Source organism: Neodiprion pinetum, chromosome 4, assembly GCF_021155775.2.
Source record: "Neodiprion pinetum isolate iyNeoPine1 chromosome 4, iyNeoPine1.2, whole genome shotgun sequence".
Classification (NCBI taxonomy): Eukaryota; Metazoa; Arthropoda; class Insecta; order Hymenoptera; family Diprionidae; genus Neodiprion; species Neodiprion pinetum.
Window position 1 is genome coordinate 27,098,899 of NC_060235.2, and position 18,134 is coordinate 27,117,032.

At 37.6% G+C, this 18,134-nt stretch overlaps 1 protein-coding gene across 2 annotated transcripts in view; it reads left to right on the top strand.

The window, feature by feature from the left end:
- The window catches only part of Sdc (Syndecan), a 101,456-nt gene that overhangs the window by 76,229 nt on the left and 7,093 nt on the right, over positions 1-18,134 (top strand). The window contains exon 2 of one of the 2 annotated variants that reach the window (XM_046619850.1): positions 15,985-16,183. The exons of the other annotated variant lie outside the window; for it this stretch is intronic. Within the exon in view, the coding sequence (XP_046475806.1) occupies positions 15,985-16,183 (199 nt within the window). The remainder of the gene's footprint in view (positions 1-15,984; positions 16,184-18,134) is intronic. 2 annotated transcript variants of the gene reach the window in all.

Sequence of the window (18,134 nt, forward strand, 5' to 3'; positions counted from 1 at the left end):
AAGTACACGTTTAATTTCACTCGTTCGAGCTCTTTAATTTCATCGCAGAGCTAATACTGGAACGAATTTGTTACAATTAATGAAATTAACTGTGATACGTATTGTTGGTAAATAGATTAAGGTCGAAGCATCGTGGAGATAATCAGTTGAATTTATAGGCAGACCTTAAGTCTAATTGACAGGTTTGATTTAGAGTATACCCGCCTTATACGGGTTTTGCATCAGCTACTGGGATCTAAAACACATTTATCAAAGATCTCTGGTGTTGGCTTATTATATATGTTTGGCAATGCCGTTGTTAATAGGACGTCAATAAGTAATTAATCACTGGGCCAGAAGTGCTCTTTTGAAACTTGTTTACGACAACGATTGGAAACGCCTACTATAAAAGGGTATAACAACAGTGAGTACAATACTTAAACCATAAAATTGTAAGGCGTTTATTACACAGCACAACGGAATGTTTTATATCGAAATGATATAACCTGTACAGATTATCTTTGAGAAGCTATCAATTTCAGAGGCATCTGAATAAGATCATCCATCAATAAATCGATTGTTACTATTTCCGTTAAAGCCTACTACAATACATTCAACATCAATTAATTACCAACCGCTTTGGATGACTTTGATTGATTGATTAACGAACGTCAAACTTGTGATTATTTTCATGTCATTTACGATTGCCAAGGTTAAATTGGTAAAAGTATCGCTCCGACATCATCATTCGAGAGGTTTTTCTTTAGGCCATGCTGCTCTGCTTGACCGGCATTTTCACTGAACAAACTTTGCGCGAAAACCAAACTTCGGATCGTATTTTTCCCGGGAAAGCGGTCAGTTATACGATAATGAAGAGCGGCTGGGTCGAAGATTGCGGACTCGAATCACCCCCGGTCTCCGAATTGGGACGGCGATCTCATCTCGGGTTTACTAACGCGAATCCCACGTGTATCGAAAGATTTTTGAGTCCATACACTGATTTTAGAATGTAACAGATGGACCTACTGATTCATGCAAAAACGTCAATGTGGTTAATTTTTATTTAAACGACGCTGACCTTTATCTCCGCGTCTTATTTTCCCTTTAACGAATACGCTTGCTGCAAATTGTAATCTTCGTAAGCATACGCTCGACAACCGAAGACAAATTGCTGGACTTTATATTGATACTTTTGCTCAAGTATCGGCACCTACCCGCCGATTAGGGGTTATTGACGACCCGAATGCAAGCCAGGCAACCAAAGCCGTATGGTGCCCTCGAATCCCTTGTGGTAATGGCGTCGTGACGTAACGCAATCGCTAAATTTTCCATGCCTAACGCCTGTCCGTCTTATATCCTTCCGAAAGTTTGTTCCCCCGCATACATTTCACCCTCTTTCGGAGAATCGATACGTCTGCTTTCATCCAAACGTCATGTCTGCGCCGCTTCCACCGAGCCATCTTTACATTAGCTTTCCGTCGCCCGTAAAGCCTGGCTTAGCAATTCCTGCGGTCCCTTTTATATTTCCATACAGAAACAGGATTACCCCGAATCTTACGTTTCATTCGAAATTCTTACTACAGACAAAGGCGTATAATGGGTCGAATGAGGAACTTTAAGTGCTAGGCAAATGCTGTAAATAAGTCAAACGACTGTTACTCGTTTTCTGTTGACCAGATTTTTCCAAATTGACTTGAATATATTTTTAAAAATATTAAATTGTAGTACAATCGCAAAGTGCAAATATAATTGTTGACAAACATTCTTCACTCGTAGTACCGTGATAACACAAATCTATTTACATCCACTTTGGAAGTAACTTTTGACAACTATTTCTGCAAATCTTTTTAGATTATGTCTGGAGATCTCTATGGTGACTAAAGTCAGCCCAAAGACATTAGATTCGGATGAGAATTAACAGCGGAATTTAATCATTTCAAATGTTTCAATTATACGTAGCGTTTCTTAAATTCTTTATATCACAGCTTGTGTTATTCGAGTTTGCTCGGATTCACTTTTGTTACATAAGAAGGGATTATGCGTTTCATTCGTGTTTACTATCATTGGCGCAAATAACATTGTCTTTTTAACTTTTTATTCATACGGTCTTGGCCGTTCATCCTTATAAGCTTGGGAAGGACCGACACCTGATCCTTTGATGAAAATAACGTTTATGTAAAAAGTGTTGTACCTACGTTTGGATTATTCGAGACATTATACATGATTCGTGGAAGAACGCTCGGATCTTGACAAGAAGAGTAAAAAGCGCTGAATAAAAAGCTAATACAAGGACCCTTTCAGTCTTGGATACACGTGATATATTCTTCCAGCAAAAAACAAGTTTGTCGCATCACTTTCCAAGCCCACGGCGAAATATTGCCGTTTTATCACGTTACAGAGACATTTAGAAGATCCGCGACGAAGTATAATATCGCAGTCTATTTCCAGAGCGAGAAGAGGAAACTGTTAATAGCCGCGGTGCGGGAAAGGTCATATCAACCTCTGCTGGATTCCTTGAGAGGCCAATTTTCCAGCGAATTTCCCACTGTAATGTGACCCTTATCCATGAGCTGGGCGAATTACTTAGCGAAATTCTGTAAGATTCAGCGAGGCGCTGCTCGAGATCCGGTTCCATACTACAAAGCAACGTGTGCCGCTCCTAAGATGATAATAAAGTCAGTTTGGTTGGCTTAACTCGAGTTGAGTTAGGTTAGGCCGTGATTCCATCCTCCGGTTAGCCACGCCTAGTGTTCCTAATGACGTTAGTGTCTAATTTTGTTTCCAGACAGTCGACAGCCGGCAAAATCTCTATTACGCGACCCTAGAAGTCAATCCGAGACATGATCAGATATTTCATGGTGGCTATCGGCCGGCGGAAGTCGTTAATTTATACTTGACCATCGCGTTCGATTCGCGGCATTTCACAAAGTCTCGATCAAGATTGGAAGGTCGCGTTGCAAATCTGCTCCGAAGATATAGAAACACTTATCGGAAAAGAAATCTCTATTTTTCAACAACTTTTTAAATCGATCCTTTCTGAGATGTGGCTTTGAATTTTCTATTTGAAAATTTTTAAAAATCTAGTCAAATTAATTTTCAAGTTACAGCTTTGAATAGCTGCTATTGACACGGTAAGGTTCGCCAAAAAAAGCAACAGTTACCCGACTGAAAGTTACTAGTTTTATTTTCGTTCTAAGCTTGGCAATTTGAAAAATGCTTTATTATTACCTAAAAACTGTGACTTCATCGTGATACTCATATTTCGATACGTTTTTCCGCATTTTAGTAAACTTTAACACGTCTTTACAATTCATAGTGTCAAACAAACATAACGGTGGTATCCTTCAGCGAAATAATTCTGTAACTGCAGTGTCAACATGTTAAAGCCAAAAAAAAAAAAAAAAAAATGGTTGATTCTAATATCGCAGAACGTAACCCCGTAGAATCGGAGTTCAACGCCTTTCCTAATTGACGCTGCAACTAACTATTCGCTATGAAATCGGTGTATTTAACAAAACTCGTTATTATTACTATCGTAATATTAACCCTACGTGTGTACATTTGTTTTTTATACCTTTAGTCCGTACGCTTTTTCGAAGACTTTTAAGCTTTCAGTAAATCGGAAAAATCAGGGTTTCTTCTCAAAGTGTCTGCTACATTATCCGAAAGTTGGCAGACACGAAAGTTTTGAAGTATCGTTGATAAAAATTGATATTCAGAAAACGTCTGTTCCTTGAAAGACCCGGTGTATAGACGGAGGGATAATTTTGTTCTCCGTTTTTTTCATCAACCTTACCTGTTGAAATTACGAACGGCAAGGTACGACCCATAGAAATATTTAAATGTGTAAAATAAAGGAGTGGGCCAATTTTTATACTTCTATTATTATTTGGCAATAAAAATCTGGCTAATGTTTGTTTACTCGATTTCTCATCTTGGCATAACACAGGATGAGATGTGGCCTGAATGATACATGACACAGAGTTTTATCCCTAATATTCTAACATTCCACCTTATCAAATATCGTTATGTTATTGTAACGTCGAATATTGGTTCGCCGTTATAAAATCGTTACAAATACAAATCGATTTTATTTATAAAGTCTTCAAATTCGAATATTTCTCACATTTGTTAAATTATAACTTTGAAAGTCTAATTTTGTCCTGTGAATTCCATTCGCTAAGCAATTTGGAATTCCCAGAAAATTACAGACTTTATGAACAAGAATCCTTTTCAGAATCTGGAATCGTTTGCTTTATTTTCATCGACAATACAGATTAGAAATAAACTTCTTTGCACTCGTTACTAACCAAGTTTTATTTATACCGAAGCATTTCATTGTTACATATTTCAATTATACATATCATTTCATAGCAAACTAGCGACGATATCTTCGATTGCGTAATATCAACATTCAAAATTATTTTTAACTGGAACGTTTACGTTGAACAGGTTTTATTTGATTCGTTCAGCCAAATTCTTTGGAATTCAGATTCTTCCGGAGGCGAAAGATTTCTTTATAACTAAACCCATTCGGTAATTCCAGAAAATTCTTTCTCCACTTGCTCATAATTGTAATGCAATATAAAATGCATGTCGAATGCGAACTGATCTTTAAAAAAAATCCTACAATTTTACTTCAAACACCTTATTATAAAATCCAATTCAATTTATGGCTCCGAAAAATAACCTGTAAATAATTATTAAACTATACATAATATACTTTAACGAGCTACACTACAATTGGAATTTGCGTTTACTTAAAAGGAAAATAGACCATGAACGACGGTACGTAAGGTCGGTCGTGTAACAACTAAACATGATTTCGTTATGATATAGTGAAGGATAAAGCGAGACGTGTGTCAATTCAGTCTTTTCACAGACTGACCCGTCGGACGCTGACCCATGTATGTGGGTGGGAGAAGGAAGTGTCAGGCATGTATGTGCTGTACATACCGTGTACAGTACGACTTCCTGCTTCATTTGTTTTGACACCTGAACACCACATTTCGTTACATGCACACGAATACGTCACTATTCATATCCGTTTGTCTCCGCTGATTGCGAATGAAATAATTGTATTCCAACTAAAAAATTAAGCGAGATTTCGTGACGACCGTTCATAGCAATTGGATTGACTCTCAGTACTCCTGTACGTTTAGCCCAATTTTCAGGTCGGATGCAGACCAAATTTTTGTACGAGACTCGTTGTTCCATCATTGAAAATGGTATTAGCGAAGTATCTGCTTATTTATGGGGTATTCCGTGCAATTCAATTTCTTTAAACTTTTTTAAGTGATAATAACATCTGTAAAGTCTCCAACTTACTTCTTTTTTTTTCAAATTTATCGAATCACTTTTAAGATACAAATATTCGCATCTTCTCGAAGTTTTATCTTCTCTGGAAATTTTGTTTGAAGTTATATCCATGACTTGTAAGCACCGTTTTAGCAACTCATCCCTGTCCCATTCTTCGTAGATAGGCTTTATCATTTTCTCCACGTCTTCGCGACAGGATTAAGGCTTATCCGTAAAATCATTCGTTGTTAAGGATCCCCCTTTTATCGCACGTTTCATACCGTTGACGGAATTATCAATATTTCGTCTCGCTAATCGATAGTATTTAGCAAGTTCATTTCCTCCTTTCGACGATCCCGACTCGTCCAATATTAAATCCCCGTCTTGTTGATGAAATCGAGGTTACAGACGAAGCGAAATATGCTTCGTTTTAGCAAACCTTGTTCGAATATTCTTTTCCTAACACATCGTTGCGACATAAAATCGTGAGTGCCGGTTTAGGAATATAAAATTTGCGCTATTACGTCTTGTCTTTCTCTTTTAGGTAAAAAATACATATCGCTTTAAATATTTTCTTCGACGAAGATTGTTGTCAACGCTGCCTTCTGCTGCATGAAGGCAACAACAGCTGTAGTGTTGGGTCGAAAACCCTGAACAATTTATCACCGAGACCAAGCTGCGGCATGCGGATCGGAAACATTGCTGTCTAACTGCGGTCCGGTAATTGTTCTATCTTGCTGAAACCTCGTGGGCATTTTATGGAAACCAACTGCTATTATAACACGCCTGGGGAATACATACATCATGCTACATCAACTGCAAATTCGACCGCAGGATACGGAGGACGCGTTTTGGCATCCCTGTTTGAATAATAATTGAATGATGAATTTGTCACGGAAATCAGCCCTGCGAAGCGTTCTAATTATCTTTGAATTACATATCCTTGGGCCTGCATAGAACTGCGTCATCTATGCGTTAACTTTAATCCGTAAGAATGCGTGGATCGCGTTTCATCGAGTTGTTATAAAATCGGTAGAGGTATTTACACGCAAACCGCACGTATGTTATTTTATTTGTCTTCAATTCGGGTTCGCACGAATTTTAGAATTGTTGATCGTTACAATGTAGTTATGTCAATAAACTTCAACGTTTCAAACAAACACTCGGTTGGTTTTCTTTGGGTGCGAGAACACGGTATATTCCTAAAATGAGACAGGATAATACAGTATATGCAAAAATTTTTGTGTGGAAGACTTCTGTAGACTGTAATTTGGTGTCAATCCAACGCTTGGCGATTAAAATTGTACCACAGTTGTCTACAACGGCCAATTCTAACACGATATTTTTTACACATCTTGGAAAAATAGTGTTTCTGATGAGTTTAAGACAAAATTCATTTTGGTTCGTTTATTAAACTTAAAAAAAAGTAAAAGTATTTTTATGTAACGCGAGCGTGTTTTACGCGTTTTTTCATCCGTGCTTTTCGTACACACGGTACCCATTTCTACGACTGAAAATTGATTGTTAGTCTTTGGCTCGTAGGCGTGCTCACCTACGACTTATATTTCAAACTTACGCTCGCCACTAAAAGACGCGAGTTTGCCTCCTTGTTACACTATACATATACTATTTTCACGATTCGTGTAAATTTTCAACAAATTTGCCATCAGTTGCCATCGTTATCCCAGTGTTTTTTGAATTGTGTTGGATTGAATGAGGGAATGTTTGCAGCAAACCAAAAACTTGAAATACTGTAAGACGGAGTCCTGCATCTGAAAAATCGCCACGTGAGAATGTGGAATAACGTAAAACATAGCGGGCGGAATTGTGAATGGCGACGGTTCAAATACGTAAATTCCCGACAAGTATACCTTAATAATAGGTATACCTTAAATCCTAATGACACTCCGATTGGATATTTTCTTACCGTAAAACATCCTTTCGTGCTTGTGCGACCGTATATATAAGCTGAGTGAAAAATCCAACGCACTTTTTGAACTTACAAACGAATTACCAATAAATATTGTTGATCGACCGTGTTGATGTTACATAAAAGGGATCGTTACAGCGACACCAACATGGTTAATAGCAGCTAACGAATGCCTTGAAATTTTTGGTTGAATCATCGTCGATTAAACACCACGGACAATGCTATGCCAATGATTAATTGAGGCGCATCGTGGCACAGAATGGTGGTATAACGCATACGTATAGGAACAATAATTCCAGTTTACGTAACAACGAATGTACAAGGTAAATTATGTACGACAGATTAGAGCGCGTTTGTATTATATTGCAACGATAATATTAGTGGCTTTGGTTATAACGATAACGATCGTTATTTTCGCTGTTGAAAAATTGCTTGACATAAATTCTCTAGTCATATTTCTTTCGGCGTAAAATCTTTATCTTGTATTATACCGTGAAAAAGGGAAATCGGCGTTCCACAAATCACGTCATAGCTCACATCAGTTACCGGGAATTTCCATCGGGGTCATAAAACTTGCAAAGTTGAGCAGTAGGCTGAAAAATATATTCATAAGCGTTTGAGTACCTACGTGAATCGTAAATCCTCGCTTTAAATCCGATATGAAGAATCCTTCCATATTCAGATTCGTACATTATAGCAAACCGTTTGAATTTCATTACTTTTCTCGTATTAGATTTGATAAAAATACTTATGTCCAATAACTGCTGTGACAATGATTATTTCTTCATTTCCGTATAGTAGAGTAATCGGAACTCTTTCAATTCACGAGACCAAAAATATATCCTCCCAACTTGCAACTAGGCTTTTATAAAAAAAAGTATTCAATTTCGTACGTTCGAAGTATTCGACCGTAAAATAAGAATTTCAGAGTCAGATTCAATTGTTATTCTTTATAAGTCAAGTTCTGTACGTGTAAGAGTGACATTTATTCATGAAAATTCATTTCAGAAATGCGTCATACGATCTTTGACTGAATAAAATTGAAAAAACCGACTTTGCGAACCGTTTCGAGAGAATGAAACTATAATCAGAAACATGGCAATAACTATCTCTAAAACTCGATATGCCTCATACACTGAGAGAAATTTTTACTTCCGATTACAGCTCAGTCCTTAACTATTTTCATTTTTTTACCAAAATCGAAAAATATTGTTCTAGTTCCAAAATGAACATTAATTTCGTAGCTGTTACCAGAAAGTCTAGTATCCGTTCCTATTCTTTCTCGTCACGATCGCTGTTACCGTATTTTCTTGTGTCTGTTGCGAAAATTTAATGCTCGTGCAACAATAAATTGACGTTGTCGCGTTATTTAACTAAAAAAGTATAGTAAACCTCAGAAACTGATTTCGCGTTGCAATTACCAAAAAACGGATCGACAATAGCGCAAAATGGTAACGCGCACCTCGTTTTTCGTAATCCCAACAATATTGAAACAGTTTTTTTAACGATACCTGTTTTACTGAATTTTTCTCAGTGTATTCCTCCCGCGACACGAAATTGCATGACCCAAAATTTGAAAACGCCGTATCGATCATGCAAGGCCGTAAGACAGCCTTTTCACCGACCGAGCTTTTTCACCCCCGTTTCAAAGATCCCCGAATACCTACGCCATTGGCTTTGGCTGGGGGTTGCCGAGGGTTGGTCGCTACCAGACTTGCTGCCGGCTGTCCGCGCCGCTTTGCGGCACGTCTTCGTACTAGAGCGGCGCAGTCAGAACCCGGCCTAAAGCGATGGTAGACCATCCGAATCCTCCCTCCTTCGACACCAAGGCACTAGGTCACCCACAAAAGCATCTTAGCTAAGTTGTAAGTAGATACAGCCTGTCCTGCATGTCGCCTTCTCCTAGACACGCGTCGGAGACTCAGCCTGTAACTTATTTGCGACACCTGAAATTCGCCCGCGAGCAAAGTCAGCCGCCCTTGCAAGCTCTTCAATTTTTTAACTCGCATGAATATTTCACCGACCTTTACGTCCAGCTTCCTCCCTGGTTCCCCGTGTTTCCTTTTCGAGAAATCAGCAGCTCGCAGCTTGCAGCGTGAAGCTGTTTGGTTACAGCCGCCTACGCTTGTGTAAATTTAAACATATATCACACACCCTAGACTCGCTGCCTAAACACCCAAGTCACAAACAGCTAACGATGTAATTTATCTACGAGAGGCAATTTTGGTCAGTTTTGACTTGCCGACAGCTTTATCGACAGCTTGTTGCTATGTGACAACCACCGATTGTGCGCAATCGTTGAACATCTTCTCGTCTCACGGCAACCGCCCAATTCTACTACCGACCGACGGAGAATAGAACTGCTTGACTACTCTCAATTTTACTGCTCTTCAAATTTATTCCCTCGTTGTTTTCACGGATGGCTCGTACAGCTGCTGTCACGTTCCGAAAGCTTTACTTCTAATTTTCTAAATTTATTTTACTTACGCCACAGCGGGCTTTGCGCCGAAGCATTACAAGTTACGAAAATCTACGAATATTGTAAGGGTTCCTAATCTGAGAAGATGTGATATGTATAATACATCGATGATACACTAGCTCATGCTATTATCAATTAGCTCGACTCGATACGCGGTAATTAGTTCGAATTGTTGTTGCTGTTGTTGTTGTTGTTATTATGATTATTTTCATGATCTAATTATTATATTCTGTAAATTATAATCAAATTTTTTGACAACCTTCGTTTCCTTTTTCTCAAACTAACAATAATTATAAGAGCTATCGGCGTTAAACTTAATTCCGACTTTCTTGAAACAGTCGCCTTCAAATCACTACACCTCTAATAATTTTTTTTTCTGCCAATACCGAAGGATCTCGTTGTCAGACGTGTCGTGTTTGTTCGTTTCTCATTTTCAGATGCAGTAAGCTTGCTTTCGAAAAGAGAGCAGAAAGTCAAATGTGGAACATTTATAGTAGAAACTTACACCCATTTGGGTCACATGTATAAAAGTAGGCTCGAGAAATTCGGTTGAAATTTTTACAACCAGTCAATATCAATATTCTCTAGTATGTTTCAAATTGTGGTTTGTCGTGGTCATCGAATTCTAAGGAACAATAAATTTAGTTAATTTTTTTTTTTTTTTTTCAATCATAACACGAATTTTAATTCGATCCAATCGTTAATACACAATTCTATCGCTATATATTCCTAATCGATTCTTTTGCACGAGGTTAAATTCGTTTGGAATAAAGTTTCTTAGGTAGAGTCATTCAATTTTTATTCATTCGTTTCTATTTCAATACCGCAGCGATTTTCTGTAGAATTTTTTTCAGGGCAAGTAAGTCAATCGCTGTAAATTTGATTCCTTCCAGCCATTTATTAATGCGCGAAGAAGTATATTCAACTAGTCATTCATGCTGTTATTTTCAATTGTAATTGTAGGATCAGAAAAACAGATAAGCCAGATTTAAACTTTCTATCGTTTCCAATTATTTACAATCTTTCCTCGCTTACTGGATTAGGCCAAACCTAATCGGGATCGGTTGAAACATTTTCTGGAAAATCACTGTTATCAACTATAATTTCAACAATCGGAATTAAAACAATCGTAACTGACATAGCAGCAAGAAAAATACTTACTTTTGTACACGAAATCACATTAAACGAGCACGTTCCAACACGAAAGCCGCTTCTTTCCCTTCTTCCCCCCCCCCCCCCCCCCCTCCCCCGCACTATCACTATTACTTTTTGAGCTATTAGCGTTGTTTCAACCGACCCCGGTCTCCTCTATCCTCAGTTAATGACAACCTCGCATCTTTTACGAGTCACATGTTTTTTTCATTCAAAAGGATTCTTGCGGCATGTAATTTCTTTATAAATCGGTTCATGATAGCAACCACAACAGCATTGAGAGAAATTTTTAGTTCTGGTGACCGCTCAGTCTTTAGCCATTTTGATTTTTTTACCACAATTGAAAAATATAATTCTAGGTCCAAAATGAAAATTAGTTTTCTAGCTGTTACCAGAATGTCTAGCATCCGTTGCTATTATTTCTCATTACGATCACTGTTGCTATATTTTCTTGCGAACTGTTGCGAAAATTTTATTCTTGAGCAACAACAAATTTACGTTAAAGTCTTATTTAACTAAAAAGGCAGAGTAAATCGAACAAACTGATTTTGCGTTGCAATTACCAAAAAAGGATCGACAATAGCGCAAAATGGTTAGGCGTACCTCGTATTTCGTAATTCCAACAATATTCAAACAGTTTTTTCAACGATACCTGTTTTACTGAATTTTCCTACTTACTGTAACAAATGAAATTTTCCTCTGTGAGTATGTACAGGTATATACTTATTCTATAGCCCGGCCAAATCAGCTATTCTTAATTTAACAAGACTGAATCTCACAAAACTGGTTCTATTGTTGCCCCCAGATAATAAACATCAGTCTCCGGATGTGTCTGTAAGAATTTATTACACCGTCGTTTACAAAAATTTTAGCACACTCGCGTAACGCTCAAGTGCTTTTTTCTTTGTTCGGGAAGATCGATTTCGCGTAAAATTTCTGACCCCTTCAACACGTTGACTCTTTCACCGATTCCTCGCTCTCACGACAAAAGTTCGTGACTCGTTCTCTCGGCACCCAGCGATACGATCCTGCGGTAAATTGAATTACTTTAAAGGCACGACGCAGGAAAGCCCAAAAGAGAGAGAGAGTATAGCTGTAGAGTCACGATTCAAGTCGTTTATAGAAACCAAATAAAACCCATCGCGCACCCACCAAAGCCGCTTACTCTTCTTACAGCTTATACGAAGATTAAATCGATCCTCGTGATTTTACACCGTGCGCTTCCGTGAAAGACTCGACCTCACCGCCAGCTGATAGGAAACCGAAGCTTATACTTTTTTGGTCTATTCAGCCATATCTAAAAAGATATTCGTATCTCACTGATCGAGTCTGCGTCAGCTGCAAAATAAATATTTTCAGAAATTGCGGTACAAACCTAAAATTGAACTTCAAATTCATATCGGCTGACGTTGATACTGAAGCTTTTATCGTAAACGCGTACTCTGTGACACTGGTATTTATACCCACATTATTGACAACAATAGAAGAAATCGATTTGCAATAGTGACAAATCAATGAAATCAAATTTGATTTTGCACTTACTGCATATGCATATTCCTACGACTTATCTTTGCCAACTTCAAAAAAAGGTAGAGCTTGCACTGTGTACCTGGTTCGGATACCCACTTGTACAAAAAATCATTGCTTTTGATGCCAAGTTGTTTGTAGACGTATAAGATTCTTTTTCACACGTCATTATCATCATCCGATGTTCTTGTCTTGGTTTATCTCTTCAATGGTTACAGTAATGGCGTTCCAATAACATGAGAGATAATTCCTTAGTAAAAACAAAAGCTATAAATAAGGTGATTATTTAATAAATACACAAGTCATGCAAGTCAAAGGTTCAGCCATACCGATACCGAGAAGAACGCTTTGTTAGGATCCAACACCGTTGGTAGAATTTGAAAGTTTTAAAAATACATGATATATTTTCAGTAAAACTAATAACGAAACCCCTGATGTTCGGAAAGGTCAAAGTCAGTATACCACTGATCCCCAGATCCTTCTATCAACACGAGTCCCCACAGGCAGCCTGCGGTTCAAGAAGTTTAGTCTAGTGATACAAAAAGAAGACTGTAGTAACGAAAGAGTAAAACGGAATGTTACTCATACAGGACTCGTCTGCCCTAACCACAGAGTCGTGAACTGACTCGAAAAGAAACAATCACAATTACTTGGAGCCTTAATATCTTCATTACAGTTTCCTTCGTTACTCGGAAACGAAAATTTAAACTAGGTTGTTCTCGCAATGGTTCATGCACAAAATTAAGACTGCTGGATGCCAAAAAATGCTGTGTCAAACCGGGAAGAGATGCCTACTGCTATTACCAAAATATCTAACGTCGTGTTGCGTGGATGAAATTACTCGTATTCATATGATTTGTGTAATATCTTCCCAGTTATTCTCAAAAATCATGATCATCAACGGGAAGAAGAACAATCAACTGCTCGTTTTCATTCAGCAATCAGCTTTCTAGAAAAAGAACTTCCACAATTCAATCTTCCTACCAAATTTTCTGCAATGCGATATCAGTCTAGGCGACTTTAGCTTCTGAATTTTATACACTGAGAAAAATTTCATTTGTTACAGTAACTAGAAAAATTCAGTAAAATAGGTATCGTTAAAAAAAACTGTTTGAATATTGTTGGAATTACGAAAAACGAGGTACGCGTAACCATTTTGCGCTATTGTCGATCCTTTTTTGGTAATTGCAACGCGAAATCAGTTTGTGAGGTTTACTCTACTTTTTTAGTTAAACAAGGCTTTAACGTCAATTTATTGTTGCACAAGCATTAAATTTTCGCAACAGTTACAAGAAAATATAGCAACAGTGATCGTAATGAGAAAGAATAGCAACGGATGCTAGACTTTCCGGTAACAGCTAGAAAACTAATTTTCATTTTCTACCTAGAATTATATTTTTCGATTGTGGTAAAAAATGAAAATAGTCAAGGACTGAGCGGTAACCGGAAATAAAAATTTCTCTCAGTGTACGAATGTCTTCGCTGCCATGTGCGAAGACAAATGCCAAGGCTCACAAGATCGTTGTAGGCCCGGTTTGCCCTTCTTCACCACAAACCCACATGTGACACACCCTGACTCGCGCCCCTTGTTTCGAAGACTAAAAATACAATTCAAACAAATCAACAAACTTGCGCTCGGACCGAACTCGGTCACGAGTCTAACGGCGCCACGATCGTAATTAAAGCACCCAGACCACTTGACCTCCGGTGAACCCTGGTCAGCCACGGTTGGTACTTATCGTTAGGGTCGAGTTTATACTGGCAAAAACCGTTTCTGTGCAGTTCTGAACCCAGTCTCACCACTACTTCACTACTAATTCGATTTTCGAATAACAGGTAGTAATCTACGATCATTTATTTGCTTTACAGTCCTTTCGCTGTATGTATTTAGTTTCACTTGAAGTCCCGTGCAATGCTAGCGAGTCTATAATTTGCAAGATGATTTTTGCAACGATGTTTTCGACTTCAATTAAGTAGATACTCGTAAATCCTTACGGTCGAAGTTTAGAAAGAAACTTGGGTGTACTCGAATCCTCACGCTTGAACAGCCAAATGTCCTCGACTTTATCCTATCAGACACGAAGACCATCAGAGTCTGCGACGCTCGATTGTCCGAGACCCTTTTTTGCCACTGTGATAATGTAAGTCGAAGAAATGGAGAACATTAATCCAAATTACATAGCTTCTGTCGGTGACTCGAAGCCGTTTGCTGAACAAATTAACAAAAAGTTTATATATAGCGCAACGGATCCCTTCTCCCCGGGACCTTTCATTAGGAAAAATTTTGTAATCTCGAAATTCTTCCGAATAATGCCACGGACTGATGAAATATTCAATGTGAATTATACTTAAATATTGACAAGTTATACAAGTACGGAATAATATGTTATTATGTTGCAGAAACATTGTTGCGATATAATTATGCTCATCATGTACCGAAAAACTTTGGTGGGCGTAATTTGTTTATACGTCCAAAGAAGGGTTCTTTTAACAAAGATGGAAACCTGTTTTATGTTGCGACAGTTATCGCAGTCGTCTTGCTTGACTGATATATGCGGTGGTTATATACCGAGAATTGATTGCTTCTTGAATGAGTTCACGACTTATTTTTACCTTGACCCTCACCGATACAAATGCTTCTGTTTTGCGGTATCATCGATAATAAGATAACCTTTTCTTTTTATTTAACGAATGTCATATACATGATGCAGTCAGTCGGATTTACAATTCATCAGAGTATTTATAGTATTGTGATTACCAGTTTCATCACTTTATTGCTAGCCATTAACAAGATAATTCAACTTGAATAACAATTCTTGAGGGGTTTTAAACCACATGCGAGTTCTAATTAAGTGGCGTGTAATTCGGCGATACTGTAAAAGCCTTGCTATCATAACTTAGAATTGGATTCACGATTTCGAATTTCAGAATTTCACGACCAAATTTTTATTCAGTAACCCATTGAACCCTCGGAAGCCAGATTTCACGGTTATTATTTCGCGTGTAATTCACGCTGTATTCACATTAATCGACTTCCAAAATTCATTTTTTACGACTCAATTTTTATTCGCTAATGTTTTCACTCCTCAACTTAATGTGCTGGCATTCTATGCTATTCTTTAAAGGTTCCTAAAAATTTATAGCGCGAATAATTTTTGCGCTCCTGTGAACATTTTGTTTCGAGGATCATGAATGTTTGGCGTGACATATTTTAAATAGTATTTGCTTTTTCTCGCAGGTCACCAAAATTTAGGTTATATAATCTAACAATAAAGATATAAGTTTATTAGGAACAACTTTCCGATGCATATTTTTCATACAATCCCTATAGGTATTGACATCTTTTGTGTCTCACAAATACATCAGATGTGGTGACTTATGTAGTAATATAACTATTGACCATTCATTTTTCCACGTAATAGTACAAATTACAGCTATGTAAGCACTCGTGAGAAATTGTCCCTTGTTCGTAAGAAGAGATAACAATTCTCAATAATAAAAGTTCATTCATAATATCTTCTCTTAGTATATTTTAGCCGACAGGTATTTTATACCTGGCGCATTCTGAAGGATCCCTTCGGATATCTATATTTTTGTCTTTTTTTCTTTTCCCGTACAGAAGGATCAACAACAGCAGAGCAGCAAAGAAAGGTCGGCGGGGAGCGTGTCGTACAATTCATACCTAGACGACGACATTTACTTGGAAGATCAAGGGGAATTCGAAGGATCAGGTCGCGGGGGCGGTGAAGTTCGCGACGATCTCGAAGCCTCCGGAAGTGGGCTTGGTCCTGACGATGAGGATGGTGAAGACGGCAGATGTAAGACTTGGGCCTTGAACCCTTTTAGCCCACTCACATGCTTTGAAGATAGCTGAAATAGCGTCGATTTCTCTGTCTCATTTCGAAGTTGAAGGTCTTATTTTTATCGAGACTTGGGATAAGATATGCAAATTTTTTCTTCGTTACGATAAAAATTTAGTATCAAATGCAGTCCATATTTGCTTGGTGTTAAAGGCGAAGGTAAATACGTTTCAAATATAGTCTTTCACCTTTGAAGCGATGCTATACTAGATTTCGACATGGACTTAGTTATCCCTGAAAGAAATGAGGATACGTTTTGAAGTACAATTTTCACTGTGATGATGGTTGATTGACGAAACTATAATGCAGCAAATCTCGCTCGCCCATTTGGGTATTTCTAAGATCACTATATTTATATGATTCTAAACTAAAAATTTGGTAACGTGAAATAGCGGATCCAGTACGGGAGACGAAAATGGAAAGAGTCAATTGATTTGGATGAAACTCGATTATACGCGAAAGTTTTTTGGGTGGTTGATTGCGTGTTTGAACTCGAAATTAAAAAATTCAAAATAGCAGGTATACAAAATCAGCCATTTCGAATTTACAAACTAAGATTTCGGATTCGTAATGAGTGACGTCAGAAACTCCGAGGGCATAATCGACTTTCATTAAAATAAATTGACTTCTTGTATTTTCATCCACCATATTGAATTTCTAGTTCAGAATCACAACATCGCTCAACACGAATTTTGAGTCTCGGTTCTAGATTTCAGATTTTGATTTCTGTCACGTAACTAATAGAAGAAAAAAATAGTTTTATTGAATAAGGTTTGCTTTTTATTTCAACGTGCTGCTACCTGCTGTTTATGCTATCAACCAAAAACTCCAAGACTTATTTATCTACGGAAAAAAGACAAAAGCAAACTTTATAAGTAATAAATGAAGATTTTGATTATTATTCGATGTACAGAATCAAAATTTATTCATTTAAAGATAAGCTCCAAAAAAATTTTTTTTACTTGACCTCCGTAATCGGCAACCTACGAAACCCCCGATTTCCAAGTTTTGCGTCAATCCGAACCAAGGAGAAATTTATGTATATCCCAAATCAGTAAATTTGCAAGCTTTGTTGCATCATGACTTTGTCAAGATGGATGACACAGAAATTTCACATATAGGTATATATGATGATCTTCATTTTTTACGCAGAACACTGCCAAACGGACTTACCATCCGCGAGTTACGAGGCACGATGTGTATGGCACGCTTTGGTCGAGCGTGAGATGCCGCAAAGCTCTTTACCGACCGAGCGATTTTCGTGCAGCCACAATAGCCATAGCTGAAGGACTTTCCGAAATTTTATAAGTAATGAAGAGTAAAATTTCATAGCACTATTCTCAAGAAATATTTATGCCAGTAAAGTTAAAGTATTAGAGCTGTGAATGTCAGTCATAATTTAGAACACAGTTTACCTGCCGTAACTTTTGCATAAAAATAGTGCTGTGATGCGTATAATTAAACTTGGAATTACTTATTACAAGGTCCGGAAAAGTCTCCCAGGTATGAAATATTGCTCGGAAGTGCGTATGATACAAAAGTCCCTCGGCCCGTAAAAATAGGACGGTTTATACATAATTTTAACTGGTCTTTGTCAAATTCCTCATATTTAATGTAATAAAGTCCAGTCGAGATAGACATTCGAATTTCCATTTAAGGCTATTTTTATGTCTATCCCGACTGGACTATTTACTTGAATTTGCATTTTCTAAATTTTGTTTACATGAAGAAGAAACTTTTTAATAAAATTCAATTGGCCCAAGTTCAACTTTCTAACTCTGATTTCATTGTTTTCTTATTCGACCAACTTTTTCACTAGACTGTACAAACCAGCATCCTTAACTGCGACGTACTGTAAATTGAAATACAATTTCAACGCTTTTCCGTACTCGGCATTCACGCCTAAATA